This window comes from Hibiscus syriacus, unplaced genomic scaffold (genome assembly GCF_006381635.1).
Source record: "Hibiscus syriacus cultivar Baekdansim isolate YM2019G1 unplaced genomic scaffold, ASM638163v2 tig00110435_pilon, whole genome shotgun sequence".
Taxonomy (NCBI): domain Eukaryota; kingdom Viridiplantae; phylum Streptophyta; class Magnoliopsida; order Malvales; family Malvaceae; genus Hibiscus; species Hibiscus syriacus.
Window position 1 is genome coordinate 59,207 of NW_024062736.1, and position 16,641 is coordinate 75,847.

Genomic DNA, 16,641 nt, shown 5'->3' on the forward strand with positions numbered 1-16,641 from the left:
AGTCAGAATCGCGTTGCGAATCTGGAAACTGATTTGCGATACCGGAGATCGCGTTGCGAATTATCGATCGCATTGCGATTTAGTTGGTCATTTTGGCAAATTCAAAAAAAGTTGGTTAAAATCGTATATTATAAGGCATTTTTGGTCACTGAGGTTTAATACGGAAAATCAAATTCGAATCATACACTAGATATAAAAATACCTTTGGGAACTTAATTCAAGTTTAAATTGATTTCATTTGAATCAAATCTTAATCAAAATTTTATTAAATCAAACTCGAATAACATATATGTCTCATTTATAGCCAGTTAAAGGGGCAAAATAAATAAAATCATAGCCATAAAACTTGACACTCATTTTTCTTCGTGATTTGCTGCCCAAGATGCCACCAAAGCCAACTCGAGCTTTTGACGGTTGACATATCTCCATCGTTTTCCTGTTTTACCCTCCAAAAAAACAATCAACAACAGAATCTCAAAATGAATCAAGGTTAAAACGGTCATCTGTTCACAAAAAATTCATTCCTTAAATAAAGCCACCAATCAGATTTCATAAAACCCTAACACAGTCTCTTAAACCCCTCTGGTTTTTAAAAAGGTTTTCTTAAAGCATTTTGGTCCTCTCATGGCTGCTTCAGTTCAACGCCGTGCTTTACAGCGCCGTGAGCTTCACCATGCTTCTCTCTCCGCTTGCAAATCCGTACGTTTTCCCATTTCATTTATATGTCTACTTTTTTATGTAAATAATCGATGCCTCTTGATTGGTATGTTTCTTTCTTTTCCTTTTCCTCTGGTGATATCTGATTCTATGACTCTGTTAATGGGTAAATTGTAGAGCTCTTGTCCCTTATTATGTTTGTTTAATGTCTTCACAGATTTTATGTTGCAGCACCATCAATGGACGGTTTTCCCATTGCTTTTATTTCCTTCTTTTTGGGTATTAGACTTGTTGTCAATTGATCAGATGGATGTTAAAAAAAAAATTTATCTTATGTTGGGCTTAAGTCTCAACATGGATTACTCACCATTGCTTTTTGAAGGGCCGTTGAAATGATTTAGATATGGAGTAGAGTTTTTTTCGTAGTTATGAGATTTTCCGAGCTTAACTTTAGTGAAGGAATGTGAAATATTGTTGTCAGTGTTATTTATGATGGGATTTTATTGTGTGGCTTATTAGCTTTTTCGTTTTACTATTGTAAAAGTTGACTGGAAATGCTAAGACATCATTTGCTTGCTCTCCACTGGTGAGATGGGCATCCTTGGCAAGGCCCTTCAGGTATTCTATTGTTTCTTGAAATTGAAATATCGTCTATCTCAATGGCTTATTGTTTGCTAATATATTGCTGTTCCTGCTGCAACACAGTTCAAGACCTGTTGGTAATGATGTAATTGGTATTGACTTGGGTACTACCAATTCATGTGTATCAGTGATGGATGGAAAGGTAGATTATTATCCCTGTTAATATTATTAATCTTTTTTAAGTATCTATTAAAATTTATTGTTTGGGACCAAGTTCTACTCGAATTTTTGCGAATTTTTGGGTTCTTTTTCTTAATTTTGCAGAATGCTGAAGGTGCTCGAACCACACCATCAGTGGTTGCCTTCAACCAGCTGGGGGAGTTAGTTGTTGGAACCCCAGCCAAACGTCAGGCCGTGACTAATCCAACAAACACATTTTTTTGGAACTAAACGTCTGATTGGGAGACGTTTTGACGATGCTCAGACACAGAAAGAAATGAAGATGGTACCTTACAAGATTATTAGGGCACCCAATGGGGATGCTTGGTGTCGACAGTCATTTTCTTCCCGTCTTTTTTATATTATTATTATTATTATTAATAAATAATAAATTTTATTACAATAGATATTTACAAACCGGAACCCATTTGACCCGATTCAGAACCTAGTAGCAAGGGTTTCCCACACTTTTCCTCCAATCGTCCAAGTGTTCCACTCCAACACTGTCATGCCGCCGCCTCAGTAGAAGACTCCAGAAGAAGCAAGGAGAACCGCACACCTCACTCCATATGGTGAGTTACCATTGTAGATCTGGTGACTCACCAAAATGAATGGTTGTTTGAAGCTTTCCGAGGCCTATAAAAAGTCTTGAAAACCTAAAAAAAATAACAACAAGAACGCGAAGAGAAGCAACGGACGACTGAGAGAAACGAATAGAGGAAGCAAAAGAAAGGAGGAGATCTTACCACCGTTGAAGCTCAAACATCATCGGAAAAGTGATTTTACCAAAGGTAAAATCTCAGATCTAGTCTGATTGACTAGCTTTTAGCGAAAAAGAAGCTTAGATTCGAGTCGAGGGAAAGTCGATCTACGTTTTGAGGTATTTTTATTTTTTACGGCCATCGTGAATAGTGACTGGCGACCGGAATAGTGATCGAAATAGTGTTTGGCGGTGGTCGGAAGGTGGTCGGTCGGTGACCGGCTCTCCTTTCGGTGAGAGAGTTTAGAGAGAAGGGAGAGCTTCTCTCTCTTTAGAGAGAAGCAAAAATGAAGAAATAAGAGAAAATGAAGATTTAAGACCTATTTATATCCTTTTCAAAATTACGTCATTTTGGGGAGGGACTTCTGCGTAATTTCTTAAATGCGCAAATCATGTCTGTGGTCCCTGTACTTTGTATACATTACAATTTAGTCACTGGAATTGATTTTTGTGCACTATAATTTGGTTTTTAGATTTTATTTTATTTTAATCATTAATCGTATATTTACATATATTTAGGGTAAATAACATATTTAGTCTCTGATTTTTTAATTATTTATATTTTAATCATGAATATTCATTTAGGGTTAAATTACACTATTAGTAATTATATTTTATAATATTTTAAATTAAGACAATTAATTTATATATTTTTACAATTTAATCATTGAGGTTTAATATTTTAATTTTAAATAATATTTTAGGATTATTTACACTAATAATACCTAGATTTCATGATATTTAGAATTAAGATTTTTAATTTTGATATTTTACAATTTTAATCCTTTAGTTTTAAAATAATAATTTTAAATATTATTTTTAGAATTATTTACTATTATAGTACTTTGCATATTAAGTATTTATTACTAGTAACCTAAAATTTCATTATTTTTAATCATTAAATTTATTATGTGTGTTTGGGTTATTTTATTTTATACAATAAATTATAAAATATTTTCTTAACTTATTAGGAATTTATTTTAAATAATTTGTTGGTATAAAATAATATCTTTAATATTTTTATGGGATCATAAATTGAAATTAAATACAAATTTGTTAATTTATTGCAAAGACATTAATTAATAAACAAGGTACCAATTTTGGGCGTTGTGGGGGTGTTAATCCTTCCCCACACATAACCGACTCCCGAACTCATTTTCTGGTAAGCAGACCCTTTGTGTTATTTTAATATTATTTTTATAATTTTTTTTAAAATAACATAACATTTTTTGTGACCAATCACACCTTAATAAAATGATTGTTGGCGACTCTACAAATTGTGTTTTATCTTATACAAGAAGAAAAACACTCACTTTTTCGAGACAAGATTTAGAAAGCAACGACACTTGTTTTCCCCAGGCGAAATACCGTCTCGACAGCTTGGCGACTCTGCTGGGGACCTATTTTTTTAGAGAGTCAAGCCACCAGTTTATTAATTAATTGTCTTTCCAATAAAATTATAAATTTGCTTTAATTTATTTTTTTCTTGATTATTTTAATAACCATTTTTTGTTAATTTATTAACAATTAAATATTTGTACTAACTTGTTTGTTAATATTTTCAGGTTTAATTATATGTCTTTAGATTTAAAGAATAAATTTCTATGTTATACATTGTTTTTCTTTATGCTTTTCATCACACACTGTGCATTGCATTATCATGATATGAGCTAAAACCCCGCTATTATCCTATTTAGCTTGAATGAGAAACTACTCCCTCGTGTGGTTTTCACCTCCGTATGGGATAGGGGACCATTCCTTGAGCTCACACCTTATGTTCCTCGTGTGGTTTTCACCTCCGTATGGATATAAAGAAGTGTGTTCCTTCGAGTTGAACTCAATTTGAAAGTCTGTGATGGACCAGGATTGAGGGCTTGGTAGTCCAAGGGGGCACCAACAAATGACAATTCGATGACCCTTTTACCTTAGATCCAAACCCAGCATATACTCAACCTAGAACTCAAATCTAGTCAGAGCCTAACCCAAGAGAATCTCGTAAGGTTAGCACATAAGGAAAAGCATGTTGAGTCTTAATTTACTTTATTTTCCTAATAAATGCATGCAAACTAGAAATCATGCGGTTAGATTTATTTCTCCAAATAAAGCATGGAACTAGATTACATGAGGTTAGGATTTTTATGATATTTCTACCTAATTTTCCTTTGTTTGTTTTTATCATTTTCATTATGCATTACATTTTTCATACCATGGTGTTGATTCATGATTGATGTTCATATAGAAGGCTAGAAATATAGAATGAATAGTCCTATATGAAGTAGAAAATAATGCAGATGTATCTATAATATGTTTAAAACTTCGTTTTAGTATAAAAGTTGTTCTAAGGAATCAGTTCAGTATCAACACCTTTTTGCATGCATGCATTTGCATTGCATAATTCACATTCTTATTTTTTCATTTATGCATTTTTTTACATTTTCATTTTACATTCACATCTTTGCATTTGCATTCGCATCTTTACGTTTCTATTTACATTTTCATTTTTTACATTTGCATATTTGCATAGTTATATTTATAGTTTCAATCTTACATCATGCATTTGTATTTTGTTTCAAACTATTTTACATGCATTTAATCATTAAAATATGGGAATAATTCATGGAGAATTCCATGACAGAATTTTGAAATCAAATTGGAGCTAACTTGGTCTTCCTAAAAAAGGATAATAGCCATGAATGAGATTTTATCAAGGATTGGTAGAATCGAGAAACTGCAAGAGCATCTTATCAAGACTCAACAAGAGATGATTGATCAAGTAAAAAAGTTGCAGGGTGATTCAAATGAACAAATGGATCAAGCAAAAAAATTCCAAGATAATTCAAAATAGCAAATGACAAAACTAATGGATATGGTAAATATTGTGATCCATGGAGAGAAACCCTTATGGGATCCCGTTGTAACAGATTTGAATGGGTTTATAAATGTTAGTAGTATAACCAATGCAATGGAAACAAATGACCAAGAACTTGTAAAGAAATGTGGAAATCCAATAAGTCTCCAAAATTCGGGTATGATCCCAGAAAAGGCGACAAAGATCAAGTTGAAGCGAAGTATAGAAGAGGTTAAAAGGCCATTGAAGAAAGCTAGGAAAAGCAAAAAGAAAATAATACCTCTTATTCCAATTCCAATCTCATATTCAGATTTATTACCATTTCTTTTTGAAAATGACCTCATAACACCAATTTCTCCAAGGCCTAATACTTATTTGCGTCCAGATTGGCAGGGTGTCAAGAATTCATGCAATTATCATTCTGGAGAGTTTAACCACTCTACGGAGAATTGTAGGGTCATGAATTTAAAGGTCCAAAACCTCATCGCAGAAAGGTTGTTATGTTTTGAAGATGGGAAACCTAAGCTCCTCAAAAATTCAAAACTGGTCGAGAAAGAGAAATTTTTGAATTACTGTCTGTCTCATGATGTTCAAGAGTCAAACATTCAAAGCAAACATTTTGGTCATCATTCACATGGTTTTCAAGAAAGAAAAGTAAACAATTGTAAAGAGACAGTGATGTCAAGGGAGAATCTACCCCGTTTTCCTTCAGTTTCATGCAGCAAGTTATATTACAAGTTGCTCCAAGCTCAGATTATTGCTCCATGTCGAACTAAGCCTTTGTTGCTTCCATACCCGAGTTGGTATAATAAGAAACTCTCTTGTGATTATCATGCTGGATCCTGAGGGCACTCCATCGAGAATTGTGGTAACTTCAAACGACGGGTTTAAGACCTTTTGGTTCAGGGAATCATAGAAGTGGATGTTAATGATCAGTCTGTTTTGGTCAAACAATTGGGAGTCAAACCCCAAAATAGAGTTGGTAGTATCAAAACAAGTGAAGTACATGCCGCAGAGGATGAGGAAAACGAAGTACTTAAGCCAAGGATAAAACATTCAAATCTCAATACCTCTCTGATTATAAATGATAAAGAAGTAAAATGAGAAGTAATCGGAGACTGACCCATAGGTTTAAAAAAGAATGGGGCAGATGTAACCCAGAATACACCTCAGACACCTATATCAGATTTTCTGAAAACAAGTGAGGTATTGAGACTGGCCCATAGGTTTAAAAAGAAATGGGGTAGATGTAACCCAGAAGACACCTCAGACACCTATATCAGATTTTCTGAAAACAAGTGAGGTAGGGGGAAATTTAAGGAATCTGGTGAAACTACCCCAATCGTACCTGCAATGAGCATTTAAAACCAAGACAAAACTATCATCACCAAAGAAATTTGTCCTGGATCTAAAATTGAGCCCAAATTCCAATCAGGGAAGAAAAAGATGATGATGAGATTTTACCAAGAAACTGCTCAGAAAGAAAAAAAGATTTGTGTATCTAAAGGTTTATCCAAAGAAGTTGACCCAAAAGATGATCAAGAAATTGGGGCAAATGAGGACAAAAATTTTGGGTCGATTACACACCCAACATTACTAGAATGATGTGGTAAGCTAAATAAATAAGTGGAAATTGTTATCTACCACTATAGTATATTTCTATTTTCAACATCTTGTTTGAACTTGTTTTTTATTCCTTTCTTCTCCTTTTGTGCAATAAATAAATATGTGTTGCTTGTAAGGTTATGAGAATTGAGTCAATTTTGCAATCTTACAGTTCTTTGAATATCAACCGGATTAAAAAACTCTTTAAATGATTAGAGTTATAAACTTTGACAAAATATCAGGATTGAAAACTGGAAAACAAGGACCCTTGACCTTACCTCAGATGAAATATACCCAAACATTATCCTATTACAATTATGAGATAGCCTTCTCCTATTGAAAGGAATTACAAAAAGGCTTGGTATTTATATATAGGAGCGTACAACATGGGGCATCGTTGGTGTATTGCAAAACCGACTAGAGGATTTTTCTATTGATGACGTTTGATGATGAACATGTTGTTTTTACAAATAGGTAAATCTAGTTTAAGTCAGATGCTTGGGAATTGAACTTTAACGAAGAGATTTTTTCTGATTTCTACCAAAACACCTAGACTATAACATATTCTTTTTAACAAACTTAAGAAATTGGAGCCATATACTCATGTTATATTATTATATACAATAAAGTTTGAGTTATCCCCCTAAAGCAATTGGTTAATAGCCCCGGCTTTATGGATAATATTCAGCTAGTCTGTTATGCTCGAGTTGTCCCTCTAAAGCAATTGGTTAATCACCCTGGCTTTATGGATAATATTCAGCTAACCTATTATACTATTATATGCAATAAAACTATCCCTCTAGAGCAATTGGCTAATCGCCTCGGCTTTATGGATAAGTTTCAACTAGCCTGATAAAGGTGATTATATTATTATATACAATAAAACTGAATTCATCTAGTCAAAATGGCAAAAAGTTACTAAATAAAGATGGACTAAGGGGATTAAGGAACACCTGTTATAGTCAACCTCACACGAGCACTCAGAAATTTTATTTTTAGACCGATATTTTCGCATAACTTTGGTTAGATGAGTCTAAATGGAAGATTTCAGAGAATTGAAATAGAAGTATTCTAGTAATTGGTTATACAAGTTGCGTCATTTTGTACGCATCCGGTTAAAATACGAAGTTATTAAAATGAGGAATGTGACAAAGTTCACAAAGAGCAAGAGAGGAGTGACATCTTAAATAGATGTAACCATAGAAAATAGGAAAGCCATCCTGAAACCAAACTAAATCTTGATACTTGTCAAAGAGCTATAATTCTCAAACATTAAATAATTGTTGATCCTTTTGATTTCTTTGAACTCATGCTTATGATTTGATTCTATTGTGAACATGTAAGAAACAATACTTTACAAAATTCTTTCATTCTTTGATAAAGAAAGGAGAAAAAAACATTTTCAAACAGGACAGTCTCAAATGAGAAAGATTCTTGAAGCAAATTGTTGTCTATTCTACCTTTATTGTAGAAAAAGAATAAGCCAGGCCAGAATGATGAAACATTCTTGAAATCAAGTGGTCCAAGAAGCCAGAAAGTCTAGAGAATTGAACTTGTAACGATCTCTTGTGACATTATTAGTAACTCATCAAGAAAGATTATCCTATTTAAAAGGGACACTTATCTCATACTGATGGCGATAAGCATCACCAAACAAATTACTTCCCTCATCCACCAATCCATGTCCTCTAGCAAATCTTCCATTCACAGAGCTATAAGTCTCATTAGGTGTATTATGGGAATGAACAAGTCCTTCACATGCACTCTGGTTATGTTGTGAGGCTCAAGTTTTGATACATCATTACTGGTTTTTCCATGCCGATCATTTTCTTTGCCATGATCATATCCATTATGTCTTTCAGAAGATTGCTGAACTTGAATTTGAAAACTTATAGGGACAGAATAAGACATTGGAACAGATTCTACACTCGTAGGCTTTTCATATGGGGTAACATTGGTTACAGGATTCCAAAAGTAGAGATAACCAGTTTTACCGACTACTAAACCTTTCCATGGTTCGGGAAGAGTGGGATATATTTTGGAGCAAGAGAAGAGGCAATCGTTGCAAGAAAAGACACCAACAAAAATCTTCTAGTTCATCCTGATGATGTTTATTTCTTCCAGTAAGGTTGTTATACGGGATGCCACCGACAACAAGGTTGAATCCGCCAAATCTACTCATCAATTGCTCCAACTGATCACCATTCAGTTCTTGCACATCTGCTTTAAAATGTATGTTGAGCCGGTAAAGAACAATCTTTGCACCACTTATCCCAGAGAAAAGAGACAGGACATTGATGTACCTGGGGAACATGCCTCTTAAGATCGAAAGATGATAAGCCACTGTGTCGGCCTAGAATGGATTACCAACCGATTTATACCGCTCTGTCCGACTAGACCCCTCCATATCCAGAAGGAGATTATCACCTCATTCAGAAGAGGCACATATCTCAGACATTTTTGTCAGAAGAATTAATCACCTTTTAAGTTTGTGGTGACAACATGAAGAGACTCCCTCAAGTTACGTGACAACATTGTTATCTAGTAACACTAGAATGAGAGAATTCAAGATTAAGAGATTCGACACCAAGAAAGCCACGAATACCCACAATGGGGCATTATTAAAATTGGACATTATAAGGATCACGAGATTCAAATCAAATGAACATTGAGAGTGAACCTTACAACTTAGAATGTTGAGACATCTTGAAGGCTCTTTTCAACCAGAAATAATGAGGGGCATTTTGAAGGTCTATATTATCAATGATTGCGACATCTTGAAGACTCACATCATCATGTTGTGACATTTTGAAGGTCTATTTTGATCATAAATGAAAATTTGGTACATTTTGAACGCACATTTCAGACAGAAAAAATCCATGAGGGGCATTGTTGAAGGCTCATATCAACAAGAAGTAAATGATGGGCATACTAAAAGCCTATTTCAATCAGAAATAGGAATGTTGACCCATTTTGATTGTTCGTATCAGCAAATGTTGGGGCATGCTGAAAGCCCATATCATCTTGTGTCAAGATCATTGAATTGAGTAAATATTTCTAATGAGATAAAAAGGAATGAAGAATGAAAATGGTGGAACAATGACAATAGAGCTGACTATATATAATTGTTTTGTTCATCAAGTAGTTATTCTGGTGATTTGATAATGGCAGTTAAAGCATTCCACTTGTAGTCTCATTGAAATTTGTTCTTAAATAACGTCATACAAAAGCTCCAAACGCTATGCAAAGAGCTTCACTGACAAAAAATATTTGGGCAGAAGTCACAGGAAAGAATAAATGTGTTGTCAAATGTTACGAACCAGTGATTATGGTGCTAAACCAATGTTGCAATCATATGTTGTTTCCATTTGTTGATCCGAGATGAAGATTGTCTTCTACAACTCCAAGGGATAAAAATGAGAAATTATGAAGATTGCTTTCCACAGAAAAAAGGCATTGAAATTTTCAAGAAATTAGTGGAACCAACTAAGATTGAACGATGGGTTGTTGCATAAATGTCTCAACATGATATGGTCTGAATGGCTTGTACGAGATCCGATTAGATGTGGAGATATAAAAGGAATTAGGATAAATCCTCATTGTGATGTATTTCAAACGTCAAATTAGAACAAACACTGTTATCTCATTGGTATTTGTTGAGTTTGGCGTATTTACATCTACATTCTCCAAAGATGATAGATTCTCATTTCAAAAATGAAAGCTTTATTGGATTTTCACACAAGTTCAAGGACAAAATGGGGACACTGAGCTCATAATTCTAACTGCAGCAAAAGATCTGTAAATGAAACATTTCTTCTAAGACTTTAATGAAAATTGAGACAAGGAAGACACAAAGATACAAGTTTATCAGATGGTTCTTCATAAATGCAAGCTTGATAGCATAAGTTGCTACACTAATATTTGGAGAAAACCCTGGAAAGGAATTATTAAGTGGAAGAAGATTGAATTCGTCACTCTGAAGTCAAACGAAGATTGAATCAACATTTTGCATTCATAAGAACATTATTTGCATAAAAGATCATACATTACATTTGATTGCATTTGCATAAATACATTTTTCAAATGAAGATGCAGGGACAAAGTACCTTACAAATGGAAGGTAGAATTCAAATCCCACATACAGGAACAAGAAAAGCATGAGACTCCACCCAAGAGATAAAACAAGACTTTTAGAGTTAATTTCAACTTCACAGCGAAGGATGTTGGGCTCAACAAACAACTTTTCAGTTTCATTCAGAGTCAATTTCAACTTCACAACGAAAGATATTGAACTCAAATCAGTACAACCAAAGATTGGATTTCAACTTCACAACAAATGATATCTAATTCAAAGCTCAACTTCACAGTAAAGGGGTTTCCAGTTTCATTTAGAGCTAATTTCAACTTCACGACGAAGGATATTGGACTCGAAACAACAGCAATGCAACCCTTGGATTTAAACTTCACGACAAAGGATATCCAATTCTAGGCTCAACTTCACGACGAATGGGTCATTCACGATATCAACTTCACGACGAAGGATATTGTGTCCACCAGTAGCAATGCATCCACGATTTTAACTTCACGACGAAAGATATCGTGTCCATCAACATCATCCTTAGATAGCCAGACGTCCTCATCACGAAGGAACTGTGTTATCTCAAATATCTTCAAAGATGGCCAGACGTCCTCATCATGAAGGAACAATGTCATCCACCGATCATAACTCCTCATCATGAAGGAGCAACATCATTCTTAGATAACCAGATATCCTCATCATGAAAGAACGGTGTTATCTCAAATATCTTTAAGATGGCCAGACATCCTCATCACGAAGGAACAATGTCATCCACCGATCAGAACTCCTCATCACGAAAGAGCAACATCATTCTTAGATAACCAAATATCCTCATCATGAAAGAACAGTGTTATCTCAAATATCTTTAAAGATGGCCAGACGTCCTCATCACGAAGGAACAATGTCGTCCACCGATTAGAACTCCTCATCACAAAGGAGCAACATCATTCTTAGATAACCAGATATCCTCATCGTGAAAGAACAATGTTATCTCAAATATCTTTAAAGATGGCCAGACGTCCTCATCACGAAGGAACAATGTCATCCACCGATCAAAACTCCTCATCACGAAGGAGCAACATCATTCTTAGATAGCCAGATGTCCTCATCACGAAGGAACCGTGTTCTCTCAAATATATTTAAAGATGGCTAAACGTCCTCATCACGAAGGACCAATGTCATCCACTGACCATAACTCCTCATCACGTAGGAGCCGAGTCATCCTCAGATAACCAGACGTCTTCATCACAAAGGAACCTTGTTATCTCAAATATCTTCAAAGATGGTCAGACGTCCTCATCGTGAAGGAACAATGTCATACACCAGTTTGATCTCTCCCATGAAAAATGGAACGGATTTCCCATCAAAATATTAAGTCAACTGGACGAAAATTCATTATCTTTTTATCTTTGCTCTATTCTTGTTAACATAAAAATGAGTAAAGAGTGGCACCTGTCGAAATTCATTTTCGTCCCGTCCTTTTTATATTATTATAATTATTATTAATAAATAATAAATTTTATTACAATAGATATTTACAAACCGGAACTCATTTGACCCGATCCATAACCTAGTAGTAAGGGTTTATGTTGAAACATTTTGATATTTCGATATAACAAATTAAGTTAAATGGATTTTAAGATTTTCCAAATGATTTTCTAAGTATATTCGATATAACTATTCGAATATCAAAACATTACTCCAAATATTTCAAAAATCATTTTTAATCCTTACTTAAGTGTAAAATTAAGTTTTAATCATAAAACAATTTCAAAATAATCTTACAAAGTATTTCGAACCAATTCAAAGCCAAAAATTACAGATTGCTCAGAGGGAACCGATTCCCCCCCATAGGAGGAACCGATTCCCCCTAAATGGTTTTGGCCCCGAGATTTCCAGAATGCTCGGAGGGAACCGATTCCCCCCATAGGAGGAACCGATTCCCCCCTAAACAGTTTTGCTCCGAGAATTCCAGTATGCTCGGAGGGAACCGATCCCCCCCAAGGGGGTACCGATTCCCCCCTTGTATAACGGTCGAAATATTTGAATTTTACACTTAGGAACAGATTCCCTTCAAGAGGAAACCGATTCCCCCCACGCTCCAAGCTGTTTTATTAAATGTTTTCACACTAAAACGGCTATAATATCTTCTCTAATCATCCCCAACGTTCAGAAGTGATCCAAGGTGTATTTAAGCAAGCTTAGAAGCCATTGATCAACAACAAGAAACATCAAGCAACTAGAATCAAGAGAGAATCAAAGAGAAAGCATCAAACCTCAAGTTTGAGCATTTCAAGCCTATTTTCATTCAATATTCATTTTGCTTTCAAGAACACTTTTTGTGCTCAATTGTATTCATCTTTGAGTGTTCTTTTCTTTGTTCTAGAATTGTGAAAACATCTTACCTTGTGAGGTTTTCTTGTAAGTTTGCAAATTTGTAATCTTCTCTTTGGGAAAAAGAGTGTTCTCAAGAGTTGGGGTATACTCTTGAGGGAATTGTAAGGTTATCTCTTTGGCCTCAAAAGAAAGAACAAATTAGTGAATTTGTTGGAAAATCCTTAGTGTGGATAGCTAAGGTAGTGGACGTAGACTTTATTTGAGAAAGTCGAACCACTTTAAATCGATGTGCAATTACTTTCAATTTTCTGCAAAAGCTTCCACAAAAATTTTAATTGCCAATTCACCCCCCTCTTGGCCGATTTCGTCAATTGATTAACTCAACAATTGGCATCAGAGCCTAACTCATTTGAAGGTTTTATCACCTCTTGAGTCGATTCGGGAAGAGTTATATCGATTATTAAAGTCACCAATGGCCTCCGCTTCAAACTTCGACTCCGGTCTCGATTCGATGCCCGTCAACAAGCCTCCTTTCTTCAATGGAGCTAACTATGCCTATTGGAAGAATAGAATGATGTACTTCATTCAAGCAAGTGACATGGGAGCATGGAATGCTGTAGAAGAAGGATACATCAAACCTCTCACTCATCCAAAGTTGTGGAGTGAAGGAGAGACAAGAATGTTCCAGCTCAACTCCAAAGCCATCCATATTATTTTTTGTGCTCTTGGACCAGATGAATACGAAAGAGTTTCATCGTGTACAACCGCCAAAGAAATATGGGACAAACTTCAAGTCACACATGAAGGTACAGATGAGGTAAAGAAATCAAAATTAGTATTCTAACGCATAGCTATGAAAATTTCAGGATGAAACCAAATGAAGACATCAAAGCTATGACGGATAGATTTTCAACGATTGTCAATGGTCTCAAATCATATGGAGATCATCTCAAATGAAAAGCTTGTGAGGAAGTTAGTCTACTCCCTCCCAAAATCATGGCAATCAAAGAAGACGGCAATCATCGAGTCTAAGGACCTATCGTCCTTAACTCTTGAAGAACTTATCGGTTCACTCCTCACTCATGAGATGATGCTCGAACATGAGGTGGACCTTGATAAAGTTGAAGAGACACCAAAGGAAAAGGAGAAGAAGAAAAATATTGGAGTTGCTCTCAAATCCACAAAAGATGAGAGTGATTCTAATAATGATGATGATGACGAGGAAATGGCATTGTTTGCCAAACGGTTCAGAAAAATGATGAGACCTTACCAAGGAAGAAAATTCAAACGAAACGAAGGCCTCAAAATGAACCAAAAGAGAAGGACCCAATCATTTGCTATGAATGCAAAAAGCCGGGGCATGTCAAATATGATTGCCCACAATTGAAGAAAAAAGGTCAATCAAAGAATAAGCACAAGGCTCATGTGGTTACATGGAGCGATGAAGAAGGTTCTGATGAAGAGGAACAAGAAGTAGCAAACTTGTGCTTGATGGCATTCGGGGAAGATTCTAAGGTAACCTCTAACTCATCCAATTTTGATGATTTATCTTATGATGAGTTATTTGAGGAATACAATGGGTTGGCTTCGGATTATGAGAAATTGTTTTTAAAATATAAAATGATGTTTCAAAATTGAAAAATGAAAACAAACTCATATCCAAAACCAACAACGATCTTGAAAGTAAAATCAAAGATTTGCAAATCAAACTAGAAGAGTTTGAAAAGAAAATTTAGATTTGCAAAATTTACTTTCAAAGATCAATGATGATCATCAAAAGAAAATTGATGATCTTAAAACTTCTTTTGATAAAGTTGGAACAAAACATTTGAAAAAGGTGGAAATTCAAAATCCAACTTTGTTAGAAAAAGTTTTAGAAACTACAATCATAGAGGTCCCCAAAGAACCTCTAATGGAAAATCATTAGAAGTATGTGGGTTCCTAAAGACTCATTACTACTAAAGATAAAAATATCCTACACAAATGGATACCTAAGGGGACTAGGATTTGGAAACTAATGAATATGGACCCAAAAGAATTTGGGTACCAAAATAAAAAATTAATCTATGTTTGTAGGGAAAGGAGCATTGCTACAAGGCACGGGAAACAAATTCAAATTCATGGTACCTTGATAGTGGATGCTCAAGACATATGACCGGAGACAAAAGCCGGTTCATTGAGCTTAACGCCAAAAATGGAGGAGAAGTGACTTTTGGAGACAATTCAAAAGGTCACATTGAAGGTATTGGTACAATAGGTAATACCTCTTCCATACAAATTAAGAATGTTTATATGTGAATGGATTAAAGCATAATCTATGAGTATTAGTCAATTATGCGATAAAGGATTCAATGTCTTATTTGAAATTAATGGTTGTAAAGTCATTGGCATTGCATCTAATCGGATTATGCTTGTTGGTCATAGAATAGGAAACATTTACATGGTGCATTTAGATTCTATTGATATGACTAATTTATGCCTAGTTGCTAAGGATGAGCATGATAGTTGGTTATGGCATATGAGACTAGGTCATGCTAGTATGAGTGTTTTGCAACGGTTAATTCAAGGAGACTTAGTAAGAGGGTTGCCTAAGCTTAAATTTGATAATGATAAAATCTGTGATGCTTGTGCTAAAGGAAAACAAAAACGAGTTTCTTTTAAATCTATAATGATGTATCAACTAGTAGAGTATTACAATTGATCCATTTAGATCTTTTTGGGCCAACTAGAACTACTAGCTTGGGAGGAAAACAATATGCTTTTGTCTTGGTAGATGACTATTCTATATACACTTGGGTTCTATTCTTAAGTACTAAAGATGAAGCATTAGAAAATTTCATCACATTTTCAAAAATAATCCAAAATGAAAAAGGTTACTCTATCACTAGTGTTAGAAGTGATCATGGAACTGAATTTGAAAATCTTGGATTCATTGAGTTTTGTAATTCTAATGGTATTAGCCATAATTTTTCAGCACCTAGAACCCCTCAACAAAATGGAGTTGTTGAGAGGAAAAATCGAACTTTAGAAGAAATGGCTAGAACCATGCTTTGTGAAAATAATTTGCCAAAATATTTTGGGCGGAAGCCACAATACCGCTTGTTATGTTGTAAATCGAGTAATGATTAGGCTGATTTTAAAGAAAACTCCATATGAAATTCTCAAAAATAAAAAGCCTAACATTAGCTATTTTCATCCTTTTGGATGTAAATGTTTTGTTTTAAACAACGGTAAAGAAAATCTTGGCAAATTTGATGCTAAAAGTGATGAAGGAATTTTTCTGGGTTATTCCTTAAATTCTAAAGCTTATCGTGTATTTAATAAAAGAACTTTAGTTGTAGAAGAGTCTATACATGTTGTTTCGATGATAATCCCCTTCCGAGGAAGGATTCTTCTGTTAATGATGATGTAGGTATTGTACAAGCAAATGACGTTAGACATGACGTTGGAGAATCATCATCAAAGGAAGAAACAAAAGATGAGGAAACTCATGATCCCCTCGAGAATCCAACCATTGAAGAAAGGGAAGTATCTTTTCCAAGAGAGTACAACTAT

The 16,641-nt window shown here is 34.7% G+C and overlaps 1 protein-coding gene across 2 annotated transcripts; it reads left to right on the forward strand.

The window, feature by feature from the left end:
* The first annotated feature begins 533 nt into the window (after positions 1-533).
* On the forward strand, positions 534-1,686 carry LOC120125635 (heat shock 70 kDa protein, mitochondrial-like). 2 transcript variants are annotated; one of them, XM_039144016.1, is made up of 4 exons: positions 534-699; positions 1,202-1,275; positions 1,363-1,448; positions 1,561-1,686. In XM_039144016.1, the coding sequence occupies exons 1-4, from the start codon at positions 625-627 to the stop codon at positions 1,569-1,571; spliced, it is 246 nt and encodes an 81-aa protein (XP_038999947.1). In that variant the 5' UTR covers positions 534-624; the 3' UTR covers positions 1,572-1,686. The 2 variants fall into 2 exon arrangements, with proteins under 2 accessions (XP_038999947.1, XP_038999946.1); XM_039144015.1 differs by having other exon boundaries at positions 1,363-1,441; positions 1,554-1,686.
* Positions 1,687-16,641: the final 14,955 nt, after the last annotated feature.

Excerpts from the sequence above, each read along its gene's own strand:
- LOC120125635 (XM_039144016.1), top strand. The coding sequence starts at position 625 with ATGGCTGCTTCAGTTCAACGCCGTGCTTTACAGCGCCGTGAGCTTCAC. Across the intron at positions 700-1,201 it reads CTCTCTCCGCTTGCAAATCC|TTGACTGGAAATGCTAAGAC; the intron begins GTACGTTTTCCC and ends CTATTGTAAAAG. Across the intron at positions 1,276-1,362 it reads TCCTTGGCAAGGCCCTTCAG|TTCAAGACCTGTTGGTAATG; the intron begins GTATTCTATTGT and ends GCTGCAACACAG.